The 17,621-nt window shown below is 35.0% G+C and overlaps 1 protein-coding gene across 1 annotated transcript in view; it reads left to right on the top strand.

The window, feature by feature from the left end:
• Positions 1-17,621, top strand: part of LOC109389838 (ubiquitin-conjugating enzyme E2 E2) — a 302,286-nt gene that overhangs the window by 242,687 nt on the left and 41,978 nt on the right. The window contains exon 5 of the mRNA XM_019655751.1: positions 13,173-13,320. Coding sequence (XP_019511296.1) covers positions 13,173-13,320 — 148 coding nt within the window. The remainder of the gene's footprint in view (positions 1-13,172; positions 13,321-17,621) is intronic.

Here is a 17,621-nt window from a genome sequence, read left to right as displayed (position 1 = left end):
ACTAAATAATTCTGACCAAAAAGGAGCAAAATGATGAAAAACTGATCCATACAGGCTTTTGAAGAAAAGTACGTTCTTCTAATATTGACAAATGTCAGGACAAAAGTACATGAATCTTATTATGAGGGGGGAAAAAGGCAGTTTGTTAGTTATTTTTACCTAACATCTCAAATTTTTTAATTTTTTGTGCTGTTTGTTTGAAGTTAGGTGCAATATAGTGATATGTGTTATACTTCTGGAACGTCTATCACTTCTGTTATTTAATTTGAAAGATTCATGAAATATTCTTAAGCCTAACTCTGCAGTTAATGTGTGAGACTGTTATAATCTCTACTGACTAAAATATTAATCACAAGATTTTGAAACTTGCCTTAGTCAAAATTTGAATAACAAACAACACATTTCCCTTTATAAACTTTACACATCTGTCAATCGATTATGCTTCCCTACAATAAAAGGCAGTATAAACCTAACTTGTTGGAACATCAGAAGTTCTCAGTCAGTTGTCATTTTTGATCATGGTATGTATGGCCTCTTTTCAAATGTAAAAAGTTTGTATTTTTCCAGTTCATCTGTTTATTGAACAAATTCATGTTGACACCCTAGTCTCCCCTACAGGGGATAAAAGTCAGTATCAGATAAAATCCTTGTCCTTAAGGACCTTATTTAAATTTGTTCTCTTCATAGATAAACATTCATTGTTAGCCTGTCTATGAAAATTTATTTCAAAATTTTTTATTTAGCTATACATACAGCTCTCAGTTTTGTAAAGTTGTGGCAGTATTTATATATTTTTTTTAAAGCCACATGAGTTGCAGTTGTTCGCTTTTAAAAGGCAGTATTTGTTGTTATGCAACAGCAGCCAATTTTCTATAGTAAAAATTGAATGCTGCAAATTATAAGGAAGGGAAAAAGCAGCCTGGAGTTTTTATTTAAGATACTACTTCAGATTTTTTTGGGGGGGGGGTAGGAGATTCAGGCAGTAGGAATAGAATATTAGAAAATGGGAGTGTATTTTTTCCACAGAATTCTGAATCTTGGCGATTTGACTCCTTTTTTAAAAATAGATACGTTTCCACACAGCCTTAGGGAAAACTAGCCTGTTGGTGTTTTTAGGGCAGTAAGTAGTCTTACAGAGAATACTGGAGGGAAAAAGATAACCCCAAAACAACAGGTTTTAGAAGCCCTGAGAGGTGATCGAAGCAAGATAACCCAGAAGATGGAAATGGAGATGAGATAAATAATGGGAGGAATCACAGAATGGTAGCAAAGGTTAAACTGCAGATGAGTAAAGAATAGGAGAGAGACAGAAGAGGAAGAGAGATTGCCTGGTATGAAAGAAAAATAGGCATGAAAATTTAGAAAGAAAACAAACCCATGTACTTATCATTAGATAAAAATAAGATTTAAGGCATTCCTCATAATACTGAATATTCCTTCAGTAAAACTAACAAGTAATTCGTGAATGCTTGCCAGGAAGACCGAAAGATATGTTGGTGATAGTCCAGCGGTTCTTAATATGAGGAAGAAGCCTGCGTACTTCTGTGGGTTGGTTTGGGTTGGTCTGGTTTTGTTGGTGAGGAGGGAAAATAACCCATCTTTATAAGGATGCCTCAACCCAAAGAATCACTCAAGGGCTCTTCTATTGTATGTTTACAGCCTTCCATTCCCTCTGTCTCATCTCAGCAGATGGGTTCCAGAGGGTGATGAAGGCCATGAGCAGAAATGGTTTTTCCACCGTTTCTGGTGGTTCTTTGTTTGCAGTGCCTGGTCCCTCCTTTCCCACACACCTGTGTCAGACTGTAGCGTGGGTTGCCCATCGTTTCTCCATTTCCCCTCTTCTTTTTTCTGCTTCATCTATATTCATTTGTCTCTTGGTTTGGTCAGCTGTTCAGACAATATCAAAAAAAAAAAAAGCTTTCATGGAATTGAGCATATAAAAGCCATTTTGTGAACTTAGGAATAAGTTAGTGTCATCAGCCATAAAGGATTCATTCCATGAGGGGCTAGTGTAAGATGGAATGCTATGTAGCAACCCTATTACGAATTTCTAAAATAACCCTTTCAGCATGGACTCCTGTGATCAAAAACTACAGAATAAGAGACCAGCACTTATTTTATCATTCAGCACTCACTCTTTCATTTTTCCAATCAGACTTCAATCTTATTTTACTTTTCAACTAAGCTGCCTGGTTAGCTATCAGTTTCAGTGTACAATATGATGAGTATCAGGTCAATTCTTTATATCTGTTTCCCACAGATGTTTAAAGAATATTCACTAGGATATTCTAAATTCCAAGATTTAAATTATTCAAAGATTAGATAAATCTTAAGTGACAGTTTTCAAGTCAAATTAAAACATTTGTTTACCTTTTTTTTATCACTGAGTTTTTCTTGCCTTCAGTAATCTCACAGAGATGACAGGTCATTTGCATAATAATAACCGTATTACTAATAGTCAATATCATTAAACGTTTGTTCTCTTTGCTAAACACTTTACGTGAATTCTCATTTTACCAGAACTTGGTCTGAAAAACTGTTGAGTTCCTGTATTATTAGCTTTTCTGTCTAAAGTCAAACTGTTGAGATATAGAATTCATACAAATTTTTTATTCTCTTCTTTTTTTTTTCCTGTAATTTTCAGAAAACCCTTTGGGATGTGGGTTTTATTGTGTGTGTTTAGTTGGTTTTCATTTATTTCCTATTTCTATCCTCCTCATAACTATTGGGTTGTTGGAAAAATCATGACACCTTTTTGCAACGAAAAACATAGGAAAAACACGTCATGACTTTTCCGTCAACCTAATACTTACTACTGGAATCACCACAACTAAATCATTTGAATTCCTCTTAACCTGTGTCTCAGTTTCTTTATCTTTAAAATGACCATAATAATAGTTCCTCACTCCCAGGGTGATTGTGAAGATTAAATTATGTAATAAATGCAAATCACATAGAACAGTGCCTGGCACATAAACATTACATAGTTGTTAGCCATTTTAAAGTTTTTTATTTCTTTATTTGGTTACAACTTTCTATGATATGTATGCCAGATTTTTTTTTTATTTCATGATATAATCATAGGTAACTAGTACCATTACCCTTCAAAGTTTGGAAATTTTTATGGTATTCATAAACGCTCGGCCATTGTCAAAGAATGTCTCTTTTGTGTGTTATATAGTACTCACAGAGAGTGGGCATTCAGCCAATTCTATAATTGCTGTTAATTTACTGTATCATTAACAGAATTAGTTTCATTTTAGACCGTGTTAAAATATAGTTTACTTCTACACTGTTGTGGACTATATGAAAAATCAAATTGTCGTTTCTAGCTAGTTATAATGAATACTGTCTATTGTGTTGTATGTATATTGAGTTATTAATCTCGTAAGATAAATGTAACTGCCACTTCAGATCTACAAACATAAAATGTATTCTTTCCCAAAGAATAAAAGAAGTCTGTATATTAGTTCCATTTTACATGTAGCAAACCTGTAAATATGCTACATCTTATAGAATTGCCTTGGGTAGTGTGAGAACCATCAAAAATGTAAACAAAATAAGGAGGGCATTCTCCTTATGTTGACGATTATGTCACTGTCTTTAATTTAACAGCAAGTGTCATGCGGTCAGTCATTTATTATACACTTTACATGGAATCCATTAAGTATCTCAGCTGTTGTGTTTCATAATTAATTGTTGTTACGTATGAGACACTTTTGCAGTTTTAAAGCAGAAATGAATCATCCTGTCTTAGAAATGTAGGTTCATTGCACATCTGTTAAATTATGTCTTTTCTGTGCAGTACTAATTAATAAATAAGTGTTGTTGGATCAACATAGCCCCACATAATGGTTTTAAGTTCAGTGTTCAAGAGCAGCTGTTTTATATCTGATTTGGGGGGTAGAGAGATGATGCCTGTGGTAGGAATATTAAACTCGAAGAGCTTTGGGGTTCTGGTTTTGATGGACATCTCCCTCCCCCTCTCCGCTCTGTCCCCCCCCCCAGATATTGAAGGAATCCCTGTCGTGTATGTGTTGCATGAATTAAAACAGTGGGAATGTTTGAGTGATATTTTGTGTATATGTTTAAGATCATCTTCATTACCCCCTCAATTGTTTGGGATTCAGCAGTTTTTGAATCCATATATGATTTGGAACATTTTCCAAACCATGAGAACCCATTTGTAAAAAAAACCCACACAGCCAGCTTTTTTAAGAAGGCCTTGATTATTTTAAAGTACTATATTGCTTTGTTTATTTTTTTGTTAAGTTTACTGGGGTGAGACTGGTTAATAAAATTATATAGGTTTCAAGTGTACAATTCCATAATACATATCTATATATTGCATTGTGTGTTCACCATCCAAAGTCAAATCTCCTTCCATTAAATGATCTTTAAAAGGCTGGTAAAATCTAAGCCTTCAGATGGTAAAGTTGTACTTATAGGAATATCCTACTCTTAGAGCTTTGTTCAGTTTCTGTGTTTTCCTTTTGTATTTGTTTTTTAACTGACTGAAGAAGGAAACCTGTATATGCCAAACAAGCATTGATTGAGCTGGTTCCAGGCTCCTGTGGCTTTACCAAGTAGACTCTTGTTCAAAATAAAATAATTGAGACATCATCTATGATGTAAGAGACTTTTATAAAGATTTTAATGTAAGTCTGCTCTTCTTAAGGGATTATTTTATTGCCTTATATTGGGTTGTTGGAAAAGTCATGATGCATTTTTGCAACGAAAAACAGAAAAATACGTCACGACTTTTCCAACAACCCCAATATATTGGCCTATATGATAAAATCTGGTCTCGAACTAGTGTTGTCCTTGAGACCCATGAAAAAAGAAGCAAATGCAAAACACTCCACAATCTAAGGCACATGGGACTTCTACAGAAAAATAAATAATGTGTACCGAAGATGAACTCACACTCAAAGATTACAGTCCACACTATGATATGATTCTACCTTTGGAGAATCAGCTAGAGTACCATTTCTAAAAATTGAGGCAGTAGAACAAGTCCAAGGAGACAAAGTAATCATTTAAAGAAAAAAAGGTGGAATATAAAACATAATGAAAGCATAAGGTACTAATAAAATACACACACACACACACACACACACACACACACACACAAGAACCAAATTGAACCTTAATATAGATATGTTTTTGAAAAATTCTATATAAATTGAATTTTTATAAACTGGATAAGAAAGAATCTACTTAAAGTTCCTAACCACCTCGTACCAAGTATCCTTAGGAGTCGGGAGTATTGTTGCTGCCTGACAGTAAAGGGCTCTGGGAATTGAATAAGATGCTTCCATCTTGTAAAAGACTTGCTATTCATAGTCAGGGAAATTTTCTAGTTGCATATTTTTCTACATCTATACTTAAAAGGAACTGAGAAAGACTTTAAATTTAAGTGTCTATGCTGTAAAGGTCTTTTATTTATAATCATTTAAATTTTAGTTGAAAGCTTTAAAAAAGTAGCTCTATCCTGCAGTGAAATGTAGCATGCTATAAAGTCTCTTTCACAGCAGGTTGGTTATCATCTTTACACGTCAAGGCTTTTAGCTAATGTTTAATTCCTTTACTGCCAGCTATTCAAGGTGAAATATATTTCCAGGTTTGTTTGGTTTTTGCTTTTGTTTTACTTTGAGGAGGGTTTTTGTTTTATTAGAGTTCCTTTAAGATTTGTGATTCCCCTCATTATAATGGGTTTTTCTGGTTTTCATTTTGTCACTAGTACTTTAAAATAATCTTAAGATGTGTTAGTTGTTGGTGCAGTGCTCTTAAGTCAGTTTTAAGAAAAGCGCACTTGAAATCTCAAGGAGGGTGGTAGTACTGCGTTTTTGAAATGCATACTAACAGCCCCTTCAAATAAACGACAGTTTCATAGTGAGCCTGTGGCCAGGATCCATTTGAATGATGTTATCCCTGCTATTTTTGGACCTGTTACATGATTCACTGATTTATGATACGGGGCTCCAAATATTTTCTCTGGGGTCCCCATGGAAAATTATTTTTAAGAAGAATGTATTTCTCACTGATCTCATACTTCCTTGGTAAAATCACAATGTTTTTTATCTCCTGATCAAATCTTTTTTGAAAACTGGAAGCTATGTGAAAAATAGAGGTTATTACTGAAATATTATTTTAAATGATCATTTTTAATGTAATTATCAGCTAATATTTCCCCTATTTTACAGATGAAGAAACTGAATCTCAGAGATGCTAAATTGGTTTGTCCCGATTGATGATTCTAGCCCAAGCCCAGCTACCTTCCAAAACCGCATATATTCTTTTCACAGTATAGCTGTGGATCTTGGAACTAGGATGCGTCTTGGAAATAATCTAGTTTAAGTCTCTCCTCTTGTCAGGAAATAAAGGCTCAGAGTAGCAAAGTGACTTATCCTAGGTCATTCACTACTTAACTAGCATTTTTTTTTTAATGCTACAGTCAACATGAAGAATTTTCTTAACTCTTTCTAAAATTATTTTTAAGAAGTGATTCTGTGAAGTACAGAAATAGCACAACTTCATTTTAAGGTACCTTTTAAGATAAAGCAGTAAGGCAACTGGGAAATATATACATGTTGTATTCAGTTCCTATTGGCTGTTATAACAAATTAACACAAACTTGGTGGTTAAAACTATGAATTTCTTGTCTTACATTTCTGGAAACTAAAATCAGAGTGTTAGCAGGTCTGCATTTCTTCTGAAGGTTTCAGGGGAAATTCATTTCCTTGCCTTTCCCAGTTTCTAAAAGTCACTGCGCTCCTTGGCTCCCTCCCTCACATTGCTCCAACACCCTGATTCTGCCCTCACACCCCACACTGAGCCCACTGCCCTCTTATGGGGCTCTTGTGATTATTTTGGAGCCCACCTGAACCATCCAGGATAATCACCCCTTCTCAAGACGCTTAACTTAATGACACCTACAAAGTCCCTTTACTCAGGAAGGTAATATACTCACAGGTTCCAGGGATTAGGATGTGGACATCTTTGGGGGGATAGGGCATTATTCTGTCCACCACACACATACACCTACATGTCTGTGTGGTTATTTATGTATCATACACAAATTGAAACCCTTCTCATCCAGAGTCATCGGGGAATTAGCCATTCTAGATAAATCAGTTTTCTGTATCACTATATCCAAATCATATTTTAAATTTTCCTTAATAAACGGAAAATGTTCTAAAATGTGCTGTCGTCCCTGCCTTTGAAAACAGTAGTCTCAATATAATTTCACCTCTCCTTGAGGAATGGCAGCCCATGTTGTAAACATCGGTATTGGGCTGTGCTTCAAATGCAGCGACATGTGCAAATGCAGGTGTAGGTGTGAAAGACAGAACTCAGTGAGTGTTCACTCCTGTGATACAACTAGAATTTTCTTTACAGTCATTTTTTATTATTTGTTTATTTGTCAGGAGGGTGAAGACTGTTCCATCGCCCAGCATCTGAATAAGATACAACATGCTGGGCATTCTGGGAACTTGAGTCAGAGATCAGCGCAGTCTTGTGTAGGGTGTGGGTGAGAGGAGGGTGGCTTTCTCGGCCTCTCAAAATCTCCTAGTAATCGCAGATCCCTTAATATTGTCAATATTCAGAACATCATTTTCTGTTTCTGCGTCACTGATGTCTAAGGACTGCAGACAGTTTCTCATCAATTGCCATGTATTCTCCCTCCTTTCCCCTAGGTTTGCTGATAGGGTCTGGAAAAGAATGCTGGCTGTTTCAAGACTTTTATTAGCAAGTTTTTGCCTTGATTGTGGAACACTTTTGCTGATGGAACCAGGCCACACATCTTTTAATTTCTCTAGTATTTACATAAGCAATAACAACAATAAAAATGTTTATGTTGGAGTGCCTGGCACATATGGAGTACTTACTAAATGTTATATTTTGTTATTGGTTTAACCTGTATGAAATTGCTTCTGAAATAATGTCTTACTCTGTAGGATAATTTACTATAAAGTAACATTATGGGATAGAAAGATATTAAAAATATCTCCAGTTCCCTCAGGATATTTTCCACAGTTTTCCAGCTTTAAGCCTAATATAAGGTTTGGTTCCAAACTGCTCTTTTACCTAAAGAACAAGATGTCACAACCCCTCAGAGAGATACTTGTCCGTTTGAACAATAGCCTGTGATGTGTTAGCATTTGTTCAGCGAACAGTGGGCTCTTTCTGTGTGCCAAGCATTGCACTAGACATCAGTTGAAAGAAAATACTTTCATGAGTAATTCACGGTTTGATGAGGAGCTCCTGTGGCAAGTGTGGTAATAGAAGTAGGAATATGATGACGGAGCCCTAAAGAGGCCATGGCTTACATTACAGTAGGTAAAATGCATGACACCTAAAAGCTCTGGGATCATGAATTGTTTTCCAGCTTCAAAAAGTGGTATTGGTGGGCGTCTACAGCTTTAGAACATGTAGAATCAACCTACCCGTTTAATTCAGGAGCACGACTCAGGACACAGGTGGACATCACCCAAATAGGTCCTTTTTATCAGTATTATAAAGCATTAGACTGTAAAACATTCTCTGCCCAAAAAAATTTCACAAGATTCTTTGCACACTCTTGCTTTTTTTTTCATTCAACTCTACTTTTAATGAAATATCTCCATTTAAAACACCAGAGAGTCAACAATAAAAAACAATCTAATTAGAAAATGAGCAAAAGATAGCAACATTCTCTCTCATGAAAGAGGGTATCCAGATAGCAAATAAGCACATGAAAAAATGTTCAAGGCCGGCCGAGTGGCGCACTGGTTAGGAGTTGGCTTGGGACGCCAGCTCTGAGCAGCAGGGCCCCGGTTCGGATCCCACATGAGAGCCAGTGACGCTGTGCCCTATGCAGCTAAGATGGTGAACAACAGCTCAACCTGGACCTGGGCTGTCGTGAGTCACCGGCGACGGTGTAGGCTGCAGTGGGGCTGGCCAGCAGCTGGAGTGAGCTTTCGTAAGCAGCCGTCCAGTGGCTGGCGAGCGACTGCCTCAGCCAGGAAGAGCGCAATGATCACAATACCAACATGGGCCAGTGAAGCGACATCCTCCACGACTAGACTGAAGAACAAAAGGACAGCAGCTTCCCCGATTCCCCAGTAAAGTCTTTAAAAAAAAAAAAGGAAGGAAGAAAAAGTATTCAGCATCATTAGCAATTAGGGAAATACAAATTAAAATCACAATGAGGTATAGGTACACCCTATTAGAATGTCTAAAATAAAGCATAATTATAACAGTAAATGTCAACAAGGATGCAGAGAAACTGAATGACACTGCTGGTGGGGATGTAAAATGGTACAACCACTCTAGAAAAAAGTATGGCAGTTTCTTATAAAACTAAAAATGGGTTTACCATACAACCCAACAATTGCACTTGTGGGCATTTATCACAGAGAAGTAAAAACTAGTGTTCACACAAAATCACTCAAATGTTCATAGCAGCTTTATTTGTAATAAATAAAAGCTGGAAACATTCTATTTGTCCTTCAGAGTGGGTAAATGGTTAAACAAACTGGTACATCATACCATGGAACTTTACTCAGCAATAAGAAGGAACAAACTATTGACATAATACATGCAACAACTTAAATGGATCTCAAGGGAATTATACAGAGTGAAAAGAACCAATTTCAAAAAGTTACATCCTGTATGATTTCATTTATATATCATTCTTAAAATGACAAAATTAAAAAGGGAGAAAAGGTGGATTATGACTGGCTACCCTTTAATAAAAGGGGTAACACAAAGGACATTTGTAATGGCACTGTTCTGAATCTTGTCTGTGGTGGTGGTCACACAAATCTACATGTGATAAAAATTGCATAGAAACATACATACACAAGTGCACATAAAACTGAAGCTACGTATATGGAAAAGGTCAATGGACTGTATCAATGTCAATTTCCTGTGATAGTATACTACAAGTGTAGTTATGCAAGATGTTACCATTGGTGGAAACTGAGTGAAGAATATATTTGATCTGGCTATATTATTTCTTAAAACTTCATGTGACTCCATAATAATCTCAAAATTAAAAGTTAAAAAAAAAAGCAGGCATTAAGGCTTAGGAAACCATAGGCTTTTAGGTCAACAAAATTGGTTCAAATTATGGCTCCACCACTTACCAACTATGGGACCATGAGCCAGTTCTTGAACTTCTCTGCATCGGTCATTTTTTTTTCACTTGTATTGAGATATAATTGACATATAACACTGTATTAGTTTTAGGCATATGACGTAATGATTTGAGATATATATGTAGTGAAATGAGTACCACAATAAGTTTAGTTAACATCCATCACCTCACATAGTTACAATTTCTTTATTTTTAGTGTGTACATTACACTGCTTCCCTCCTTGAGTTATTTTGAGGATTAACTGGCTCAGAGTAGCCAGTTACTATCTGATAGATTTTGAAATATTAAGTATAATAGCCACTTACCATTTACATTGGGTCAAAATATTTTGTTTTTCATCTAGCATTTAGAGGGATAGGTACTCTGACTTCTCTGCAGAAATTTAATATTACTAGGTATTCTCTATTTCAGGGGTCAGCAAACTGGCTCGTGAGCTGCATCCAAAGAACCTCATGTGGTTCATGAGCCGCATCCAAAGAGCCGCATGTGGCTCGCGAGCCGCAATTTGCTGATTCCTGCTCTATTTCATTAGCTTCTGCTCATGTCTTTATTTCTTTCTACTTTCATGGGATTTACTCTATATTCTTTCTCCTTCCTTGGTTGGACACTTAACTCTTTAAATGTCTTCCTTTCCAAAATAGGCTTTTAAACTAGGTTTTTTCTTTTACAACTGTTTTAGTCAAATCACAAATTTTAGTAATGGCAACCCAACATCTTCATTATCATTCAGTTATAAATATAGCTGTTTATTTTTCTTTAATCCAAGAGTTATTTGAAAATGTGGTTTTCAGTTTCCAAACATGATGGGTGATCTTTGTAGTCTTAATAATTATTCGAAATATGTTAAGCTTCCTTTTTGGCTTAGCATGTGATCAGTTTTTAATAAATGTTTCTTATGTGCTTTGGAAAAGAATATGTGTTCTTTAATTGTTGAGTATGAAATTTTATCTTCAGTACTTTGTTACTTTGGTTGTTCGTATAATCAGTACTATATTTTGATCTGGTTGACCTATCAGTTACTGCACTAAAAATAACCCTCTTTGATTTTGTCATATTCTCCTTACAATTCTTCCAGTTTTTACATTTTATATTTTGGCTATGTTGTTAGGCATAACAGATTCAGAATTATTACATTCCCCTGATGTGGTGTTTGTTTCATCATAATGCAGTGATCTTCTTTATTCATTTTTGTCTTAAATGCTTTTTTACTTAAACATATATTTTATCTGATAGTAATATAGTCACTTAAGCTCTTTTTTAGGTAGTGTTTACATAATATATATGCCCAGAAATTAGAAGTCTTAAGGGAAACAGTTTTCTGCCCAGGCTTTCCCTGGCAAGTGTCTTTGCCAGATCTCCATAAGCCATTATGTTTGCAAGCCCATCCATTTACTGAAAGCTGTTTAAATGTTCTATTGGGTTGTTGGAAAAGTCATGACGCATTTTTGCAATGAAAAACATAGAAAAAATACATCATGACTTTTCCGACTACCTAATAATTTATATAAAGGCTCTCAATTGCAACCTCTTGCCACATACAGACCTAAGGTTTCGCCTTCTTTCTCCACAAGGGCATCAAAATCCAAGCCTCCATTTTATCAGGACTGGTTTCTATCCTTTACCCCACCCCCGCCCCACCCCCTTCCCCAAGCCTCAACTTGGGCAGCTACACTGTCAGCTCATGTGCTTACTGTAATTTTTGGTTTTCAGTTCTGACCTTTTGGGATTCCCCTTGCAAATTCACCTATGCATTTTAAAGAATGCTAGTTATATTTTCTTTAACATTTCTAGGTGCTTGGGATGTGTGTTTAGGGAGGAATATTGAGATCATCTGATCTGTCATGAAGAGCAGTTCTTATAAGGAGTGTTAATCTAGCCTGAGAATGGTACTGTGTTCAGCAGTTGTAGAATACTGGATCAGTACTTTCTGAGACTTAATATGAGATGAATTGAGTAAATCCTTATGTTTGAGTGGATGCTAGATACCCTGGTGGGAGGGCAACACCTACAAAGATCTGCCATGTGTTATTTCTGGGTAAGAGCCATTTTGAACTTAGGGTAACAAAAGACTGGTCTATAGAACACCAAGATTCTTTTACATGTCAACTTCTAAATTTGAGAATATTTATAAACATATTAATGAATAGCATTAAAATCTTATTGTTGCTTACTTAAGACTTTTGTAAAACAGTTTTATCAGAGTTATAAAACTGATTTGGACTTAACTATTTTAGTTGAAGTTCTTAAAAAATGTTATAAGCCTGTTTCAAAATTATACTTAAGCATATTGTAACAGCCATATACATGTCAGAGGGGTAGTAGACTTGGGGTGGGGGAAATGTATCACTTTGTGAGGGGTATAAATGTCTAACCATTATGTTGTTTGTACACCTGAAGCTAATATAAAAAAATTAAAACAATTGTACCCAAGCAAAGTACAGTGATCTAGCTGTCAAAGGGCAGAGGTAAGCGACACTAATATTACATTCAAAATATAAAATTTAAGGAAGAAAAGGTTTGCAAGTTACAACTATTAGTTTTTGTATAAACTAGGTATATTATTTACACACTAATTTGTTTTTAAACTATGACATAGAATATTTATTTCTTTTTTATTGTTTTCCCATGCTTTTTTGAATTTTATAAATGTACAAAACCCATAACTGGAATCCAACAAAAGTTTCCTTTGAAATTTTTATTTTTGAAAATTTTTTTATTTGAAATTTGCTTTAAGATCAGAGTTAGTTTTCCTATTATGAACATTGCGACAGTTGCACCAAGAGTAAATTTAGTCCCCAGAATGTGAGTTAAGTGGTAGGACTCTTCATCAAAAGCAGAATGTCATGATTTTGCTGTTTGGAGTTTAGTTCTCTGTGCCCAGAATGACAAGTTCTAAAATGATGATTTTGTTTACTGATTCTTCACATGTGTTTAAGGAAAAATGAAATATATGGTTGAACCAATGACCCTTATTATTTTGTATAATAAAAGGTATTATACTTATAACAACTTTACATTTTCTTCTAGGTTACCTTCCGAACAAGAATCTACCACTGTAATATTAACAGCCAAGGTGTGATCTGTCTGGATATCCTAAAGGACAACTGGAGTCCGGCCCTCACCATTTCTAAAGTGCTCCTCTCCATCTGCTCACTTCTTACAGATTGCAACCCTGGTGAGAGACTTTAAATCCAGTCTTGAACTGGCTCTATTCACGACTTAAATGTCAGACCTCACTAAATTGTTGGCTTTACTACCATCACCACTCTACTACCAAGACTAGGATTACTATTACTTTGACTTTAAATTTCCATAGTACGTGTGTAACAGCTTTCTTGTTAAATTGGGTCTTGGCATTAGTCTTTCTAAGACCTGTTATTTGCCACGGAGGAAAAAGCATAGTGTGATAAAAATTAATGAAAAATCATTTTAGATTAAGAATTGCACTTGAAGAATGTATTACATTCTGCTGCCAAATAATAATAAAAATTTTGATTGAATAGCTTAATCTTTAATTAAATGCCTACCAGAAGATGTTAATTTGAGAAATGTGGGTTATTTAAATCTGAAAACAACCAGGCAGCGTCATACAGAGGTGACCTTTTTGGCATCTTAACAGTCCATCCTATAAGCTATTAGCACAAAAAAGCAGAATGGCTCTGAACTAGGAAATACCCAAAAAATAAACTAGAAAAGACAAATACAACTTTCCAGGAAAACTAACGAGAGTTTATGGCGAAGCCTTCTTGGCTTGCTGGTGTGCTTAACGTTGAAAGTTCTTACTTTCTGTGTGGCCCCCAGATGTGTGATTTTGTGTCTGACCAGCTTCTTTTAACTAACAGACAAAACAACTGCCAATTCTTCACATATTTGGATTCATTTTGGAAAATCTAAAAAGCCAAAGGTAACTGTAGGGTTTTTCATAGATATTCTCAATGAGAAATTCTTCTTTGAGTTTTTAATTGGTAATCTTAATATTTCATGAGATTCCATCTTCCATGTTCAGGAATAAATTCTATTCACTAGATAAATGAAGTTTTAGACTAGAGAAATGACAAGTGGGATTGGGGTCTCTCGAGATTCCTAGCTGGTTTATAAAACATGAAGAAATTATCGTCTTTTTAAGTTTTATATGTTTACTATTTTTCAGTAATAAAAACTTTTTAATGAAGAAATACAAAACCAGAATTAAATTGTCATATATTTAGAATATATATAACAAGTTAAAGCTTTTAACACCAAAAAGGAAATATAATTGGGCATGATCATTTAAAATATTTTTAATTCATACTTCACCCCAGATAGTGAAGTTCAATAATGCTACACTAATATAAAACTGAGTGACAGATACTTTATTCTTTAATCTATTATTCCTGTGTCAGTCCCATTGTCTCTTTCACCGAGTATAACTTCATTTGGAGGTGATGTCATAAAAAGTCATTATTTTGTGATATGAGGCCTAGACCAAGTGGTCCTCCTGGAAATAGCGGAACATGAACTGCATCTCCTTCCCTACTCCCCAAAAGTACTTCTGAGGTTTGCTGAAATTTGGAGTGAGGGGTGCTTTTTTTTGAGAGAAAAGTTTATTTTGAGATGCAACTTATTCAAGAAACTTTTGATGTCAAGCCATTATGCTGTACCCTTAAAGTTAATATACAGTGTTGTATGTCAGTTATATCTCCATAAAACCAGGAAGGGGAGAAAAACTTTTCAAACACTTCTATTTATGAGGCATTTATAAATGATAAGAAGTCCTCACTTCTTATACGGAATAAAGTGTAACTTCACACTTAAAAGAAAAAACTCGGTACTCACTGAGAGGCATTCCTTACCCCCGTGGTAACTGGCCTGCCCGGTCTCTCAGTCAGCTGACATGCGCCTGGCACCCTGAATCAACTTGTATGGGAGAGTCTGTTCTCTGTGCAGATAGCTAACCTTGCTTAAAGGAACAGATTCACTCCACCAAAGCCTTGTCTCAGTAGAGCGATTTCTGCTCAGTAAATTAGTTTTGTTTTGCTGTGTCTCAGGAAATTATATATGCGTTCTGCAAAAAAAATAAAAATAAAAATTACCCCTGGCTAAAGCAAAAATCGCATAAATAAAATAAACCGATTTTGAAAATAATGCTATTGATAGTAAGAATAAATCTAAAGATAATAGTGCTCCTTGAATTTCACCAACTAAAGATAGCCCATCTGATACAAAAATGAAATACTATTTGCAAAATATATGCTAACAAGCTAAATGTTTATAATATTCTAACACATATGAGGAAGCTTCCTAATTAGCACATCATTTATATTTATATATGTGTCCACACTTCTAGACTCTTAAAAGGAGTTGTTTATCTTAAACAAGTAAAAATGTCCTTTCTTTTGTTCAATGGATTTATTTCACAGTTTTCTGATACACTTCCAATCTCTGTAGAATTTTTCCTCCTAGATTTGTTACACTTTAATCTAACCTATCTTCAAATTATCACAAATATAAATTTGGTAGAATATGAATAAATAAGATTTTCCTAGACTGAATCTGTAGACCTATTTTAACACCAGAAATACTATGACCTCAGAAGTAGGCCTTGCATAAGGATATAGATTTAACCAACTATAAATGTTTTCTCACTCTTATCCCTACATACACTAATTTTTTATATCTTTTTCATACCTTTCTCATAATTTGCATTTGTCTCTTTCAAGAAATTTGGGCCCATTCAGAAACTAATGTGTTTCAGGATGGGGCTGCACACCCTTATTGCATGATATTATATTTATAGTCAGCAGATGTAGATTTAAAAACTAGTTCCACTGTTCATTAGGTGTGTGACCTTGAACTGTCTCTTAACTTTCCTCAGCCTTAGTTTCTTATATAAAACGAAGGTATCGTCAGCCCAACCTACATCACAGAATTCCTGTGAGTGTAAAATGAGATGGTGTAAGTGAAAGCCTTTATAATAATAATAGCTTCTTGTTGGTGTTATTTCCCAGGGTATTTTGGACTTATAAAGGGCATACAGATTCAACCTGTTTAGTTGAATTTAATTGAGAGAAGATAGTATTTAGTAATCTGTTAACACCACCGCCTTGGCACCGACACTCTTGGATTTTATAATCTGAAAAAAAAGCGTAATTCTGAATTAGTAGTGCCTGTTGTATTATCTCTTCGGAAGGGTTATCTCTCAGGAGGCAAACGTCCAACATTTATCAGCCAATCAATAGGTGCACCAGTGATTATCTTCCTGTTCCCACTGCAGTGGTCTTGGTAGGTCTAACTGCTGGCCTTCATAGGACTAGTCACACTTCACAGTGGTGTTTATTGAACCTGATACAAAATTCTTATTGGTCAGACGTTACCCAGCTGCCAGAATTTGTCTGTGACACACTGATGGTGAACAGAGTGGCAGCAGAAAGGAACAGAGGATGGTATGCTCAAAAGGTTAGCACCAGCCTCCCAGATTCCATAAATTTAGTCCTGCTTGGTAAACCTGATTTAATGTATGAATGGCTGAAGTTTAGAGTACTAGTCAAATTTCCATTTTTCATGGAATGCTCTTATTTGTAAATACTCTCTTCTCAAGCACACACAAAATTTAAGCTGTGTTCTGCTTGATTTCACATTTTGAAGTTTGTTTTTACTGTTTTGTGGGTTTTTTAAACTCTTAGATGTTTTATCATATCTTTTATATGAAATCTGTTATTTAAAATACACCTATATTATGGTCTTCAGTTGTATAAATAATGGGTATTTTCCATCATACAAAATGAACTATCTGAGAACACTGACAGTTATGACATAAAACAAGGATGTCAACATTTTTCCTATACCAGATGCTTTATTTTACAGATTACATCCAGAAATATTTCTAACCTCTTTTTCCCCTTTTTCTGAAAAGCATATAAAGCTGCATATCATCTGGCATTATTTTACTAGTCTTAGTTCTACTTTCCTACTCTACTACTGTTGCTTTCTAAAGTGTTATGGGCTTGTTTCATTCTAAATACAATTCTGATCCTGTTATCATTAAAAAGTTTCCCCAAAAACATATTATTATGATGAGATAATTGGAAATTTGCAAACTGAGCATTTGATATTAACGAATTATTGCCAGAAATGTTTAGGCATAATAAAATGGAATTGTGATTATGAATTTTTTACATGTCCTTACCTTTTAGAGATACATACTGAATGAACTATTTGCAAATGAAATTCTTTGATTCCAGAATTTGCTTCAAAGTAATCCAGAAGAATTAGATAGGATAGGGATGTGGAAGATATGTTGACCATTATACAAGGTGCAATCAAAAACTATGGTGAATGTTTAAATTTTAAAAAAAAATTATTGGGGCTGGCCGAGTGGCGCAATGGTTAAGAACTGGCTTGGCAGGATACAAAATCAATACTCAGAAATCAGTTGCATTTGTATATACCAATAACAAGCTATCGGAAGGAGAAATCAAGAAAACAATTCCGTTTACA

The sequence above is a fragment of the Hipposideros armiger genome, unplaced genomic scaffold (assembly GCF_001890085.2).
Source record: "Hipposideros armiger isolate ML-2016 unplaced genomic scaffold, ASM189008v1 scaffold_245, whole genome shotgun sequence".
In the NCBI taxonomy this organism is placed as follows: domain Eukaryota; kingdom Metazoa; phylum Chordata; class Mammalia; order Chiroptera; family Hipposideridae; genus Hipposideros; species Hipposideros armiger.
Note: the sequence above shows the minus strand (reverse complement) of the source record. Positions and strands in the feature narration are given on the sequence as shown.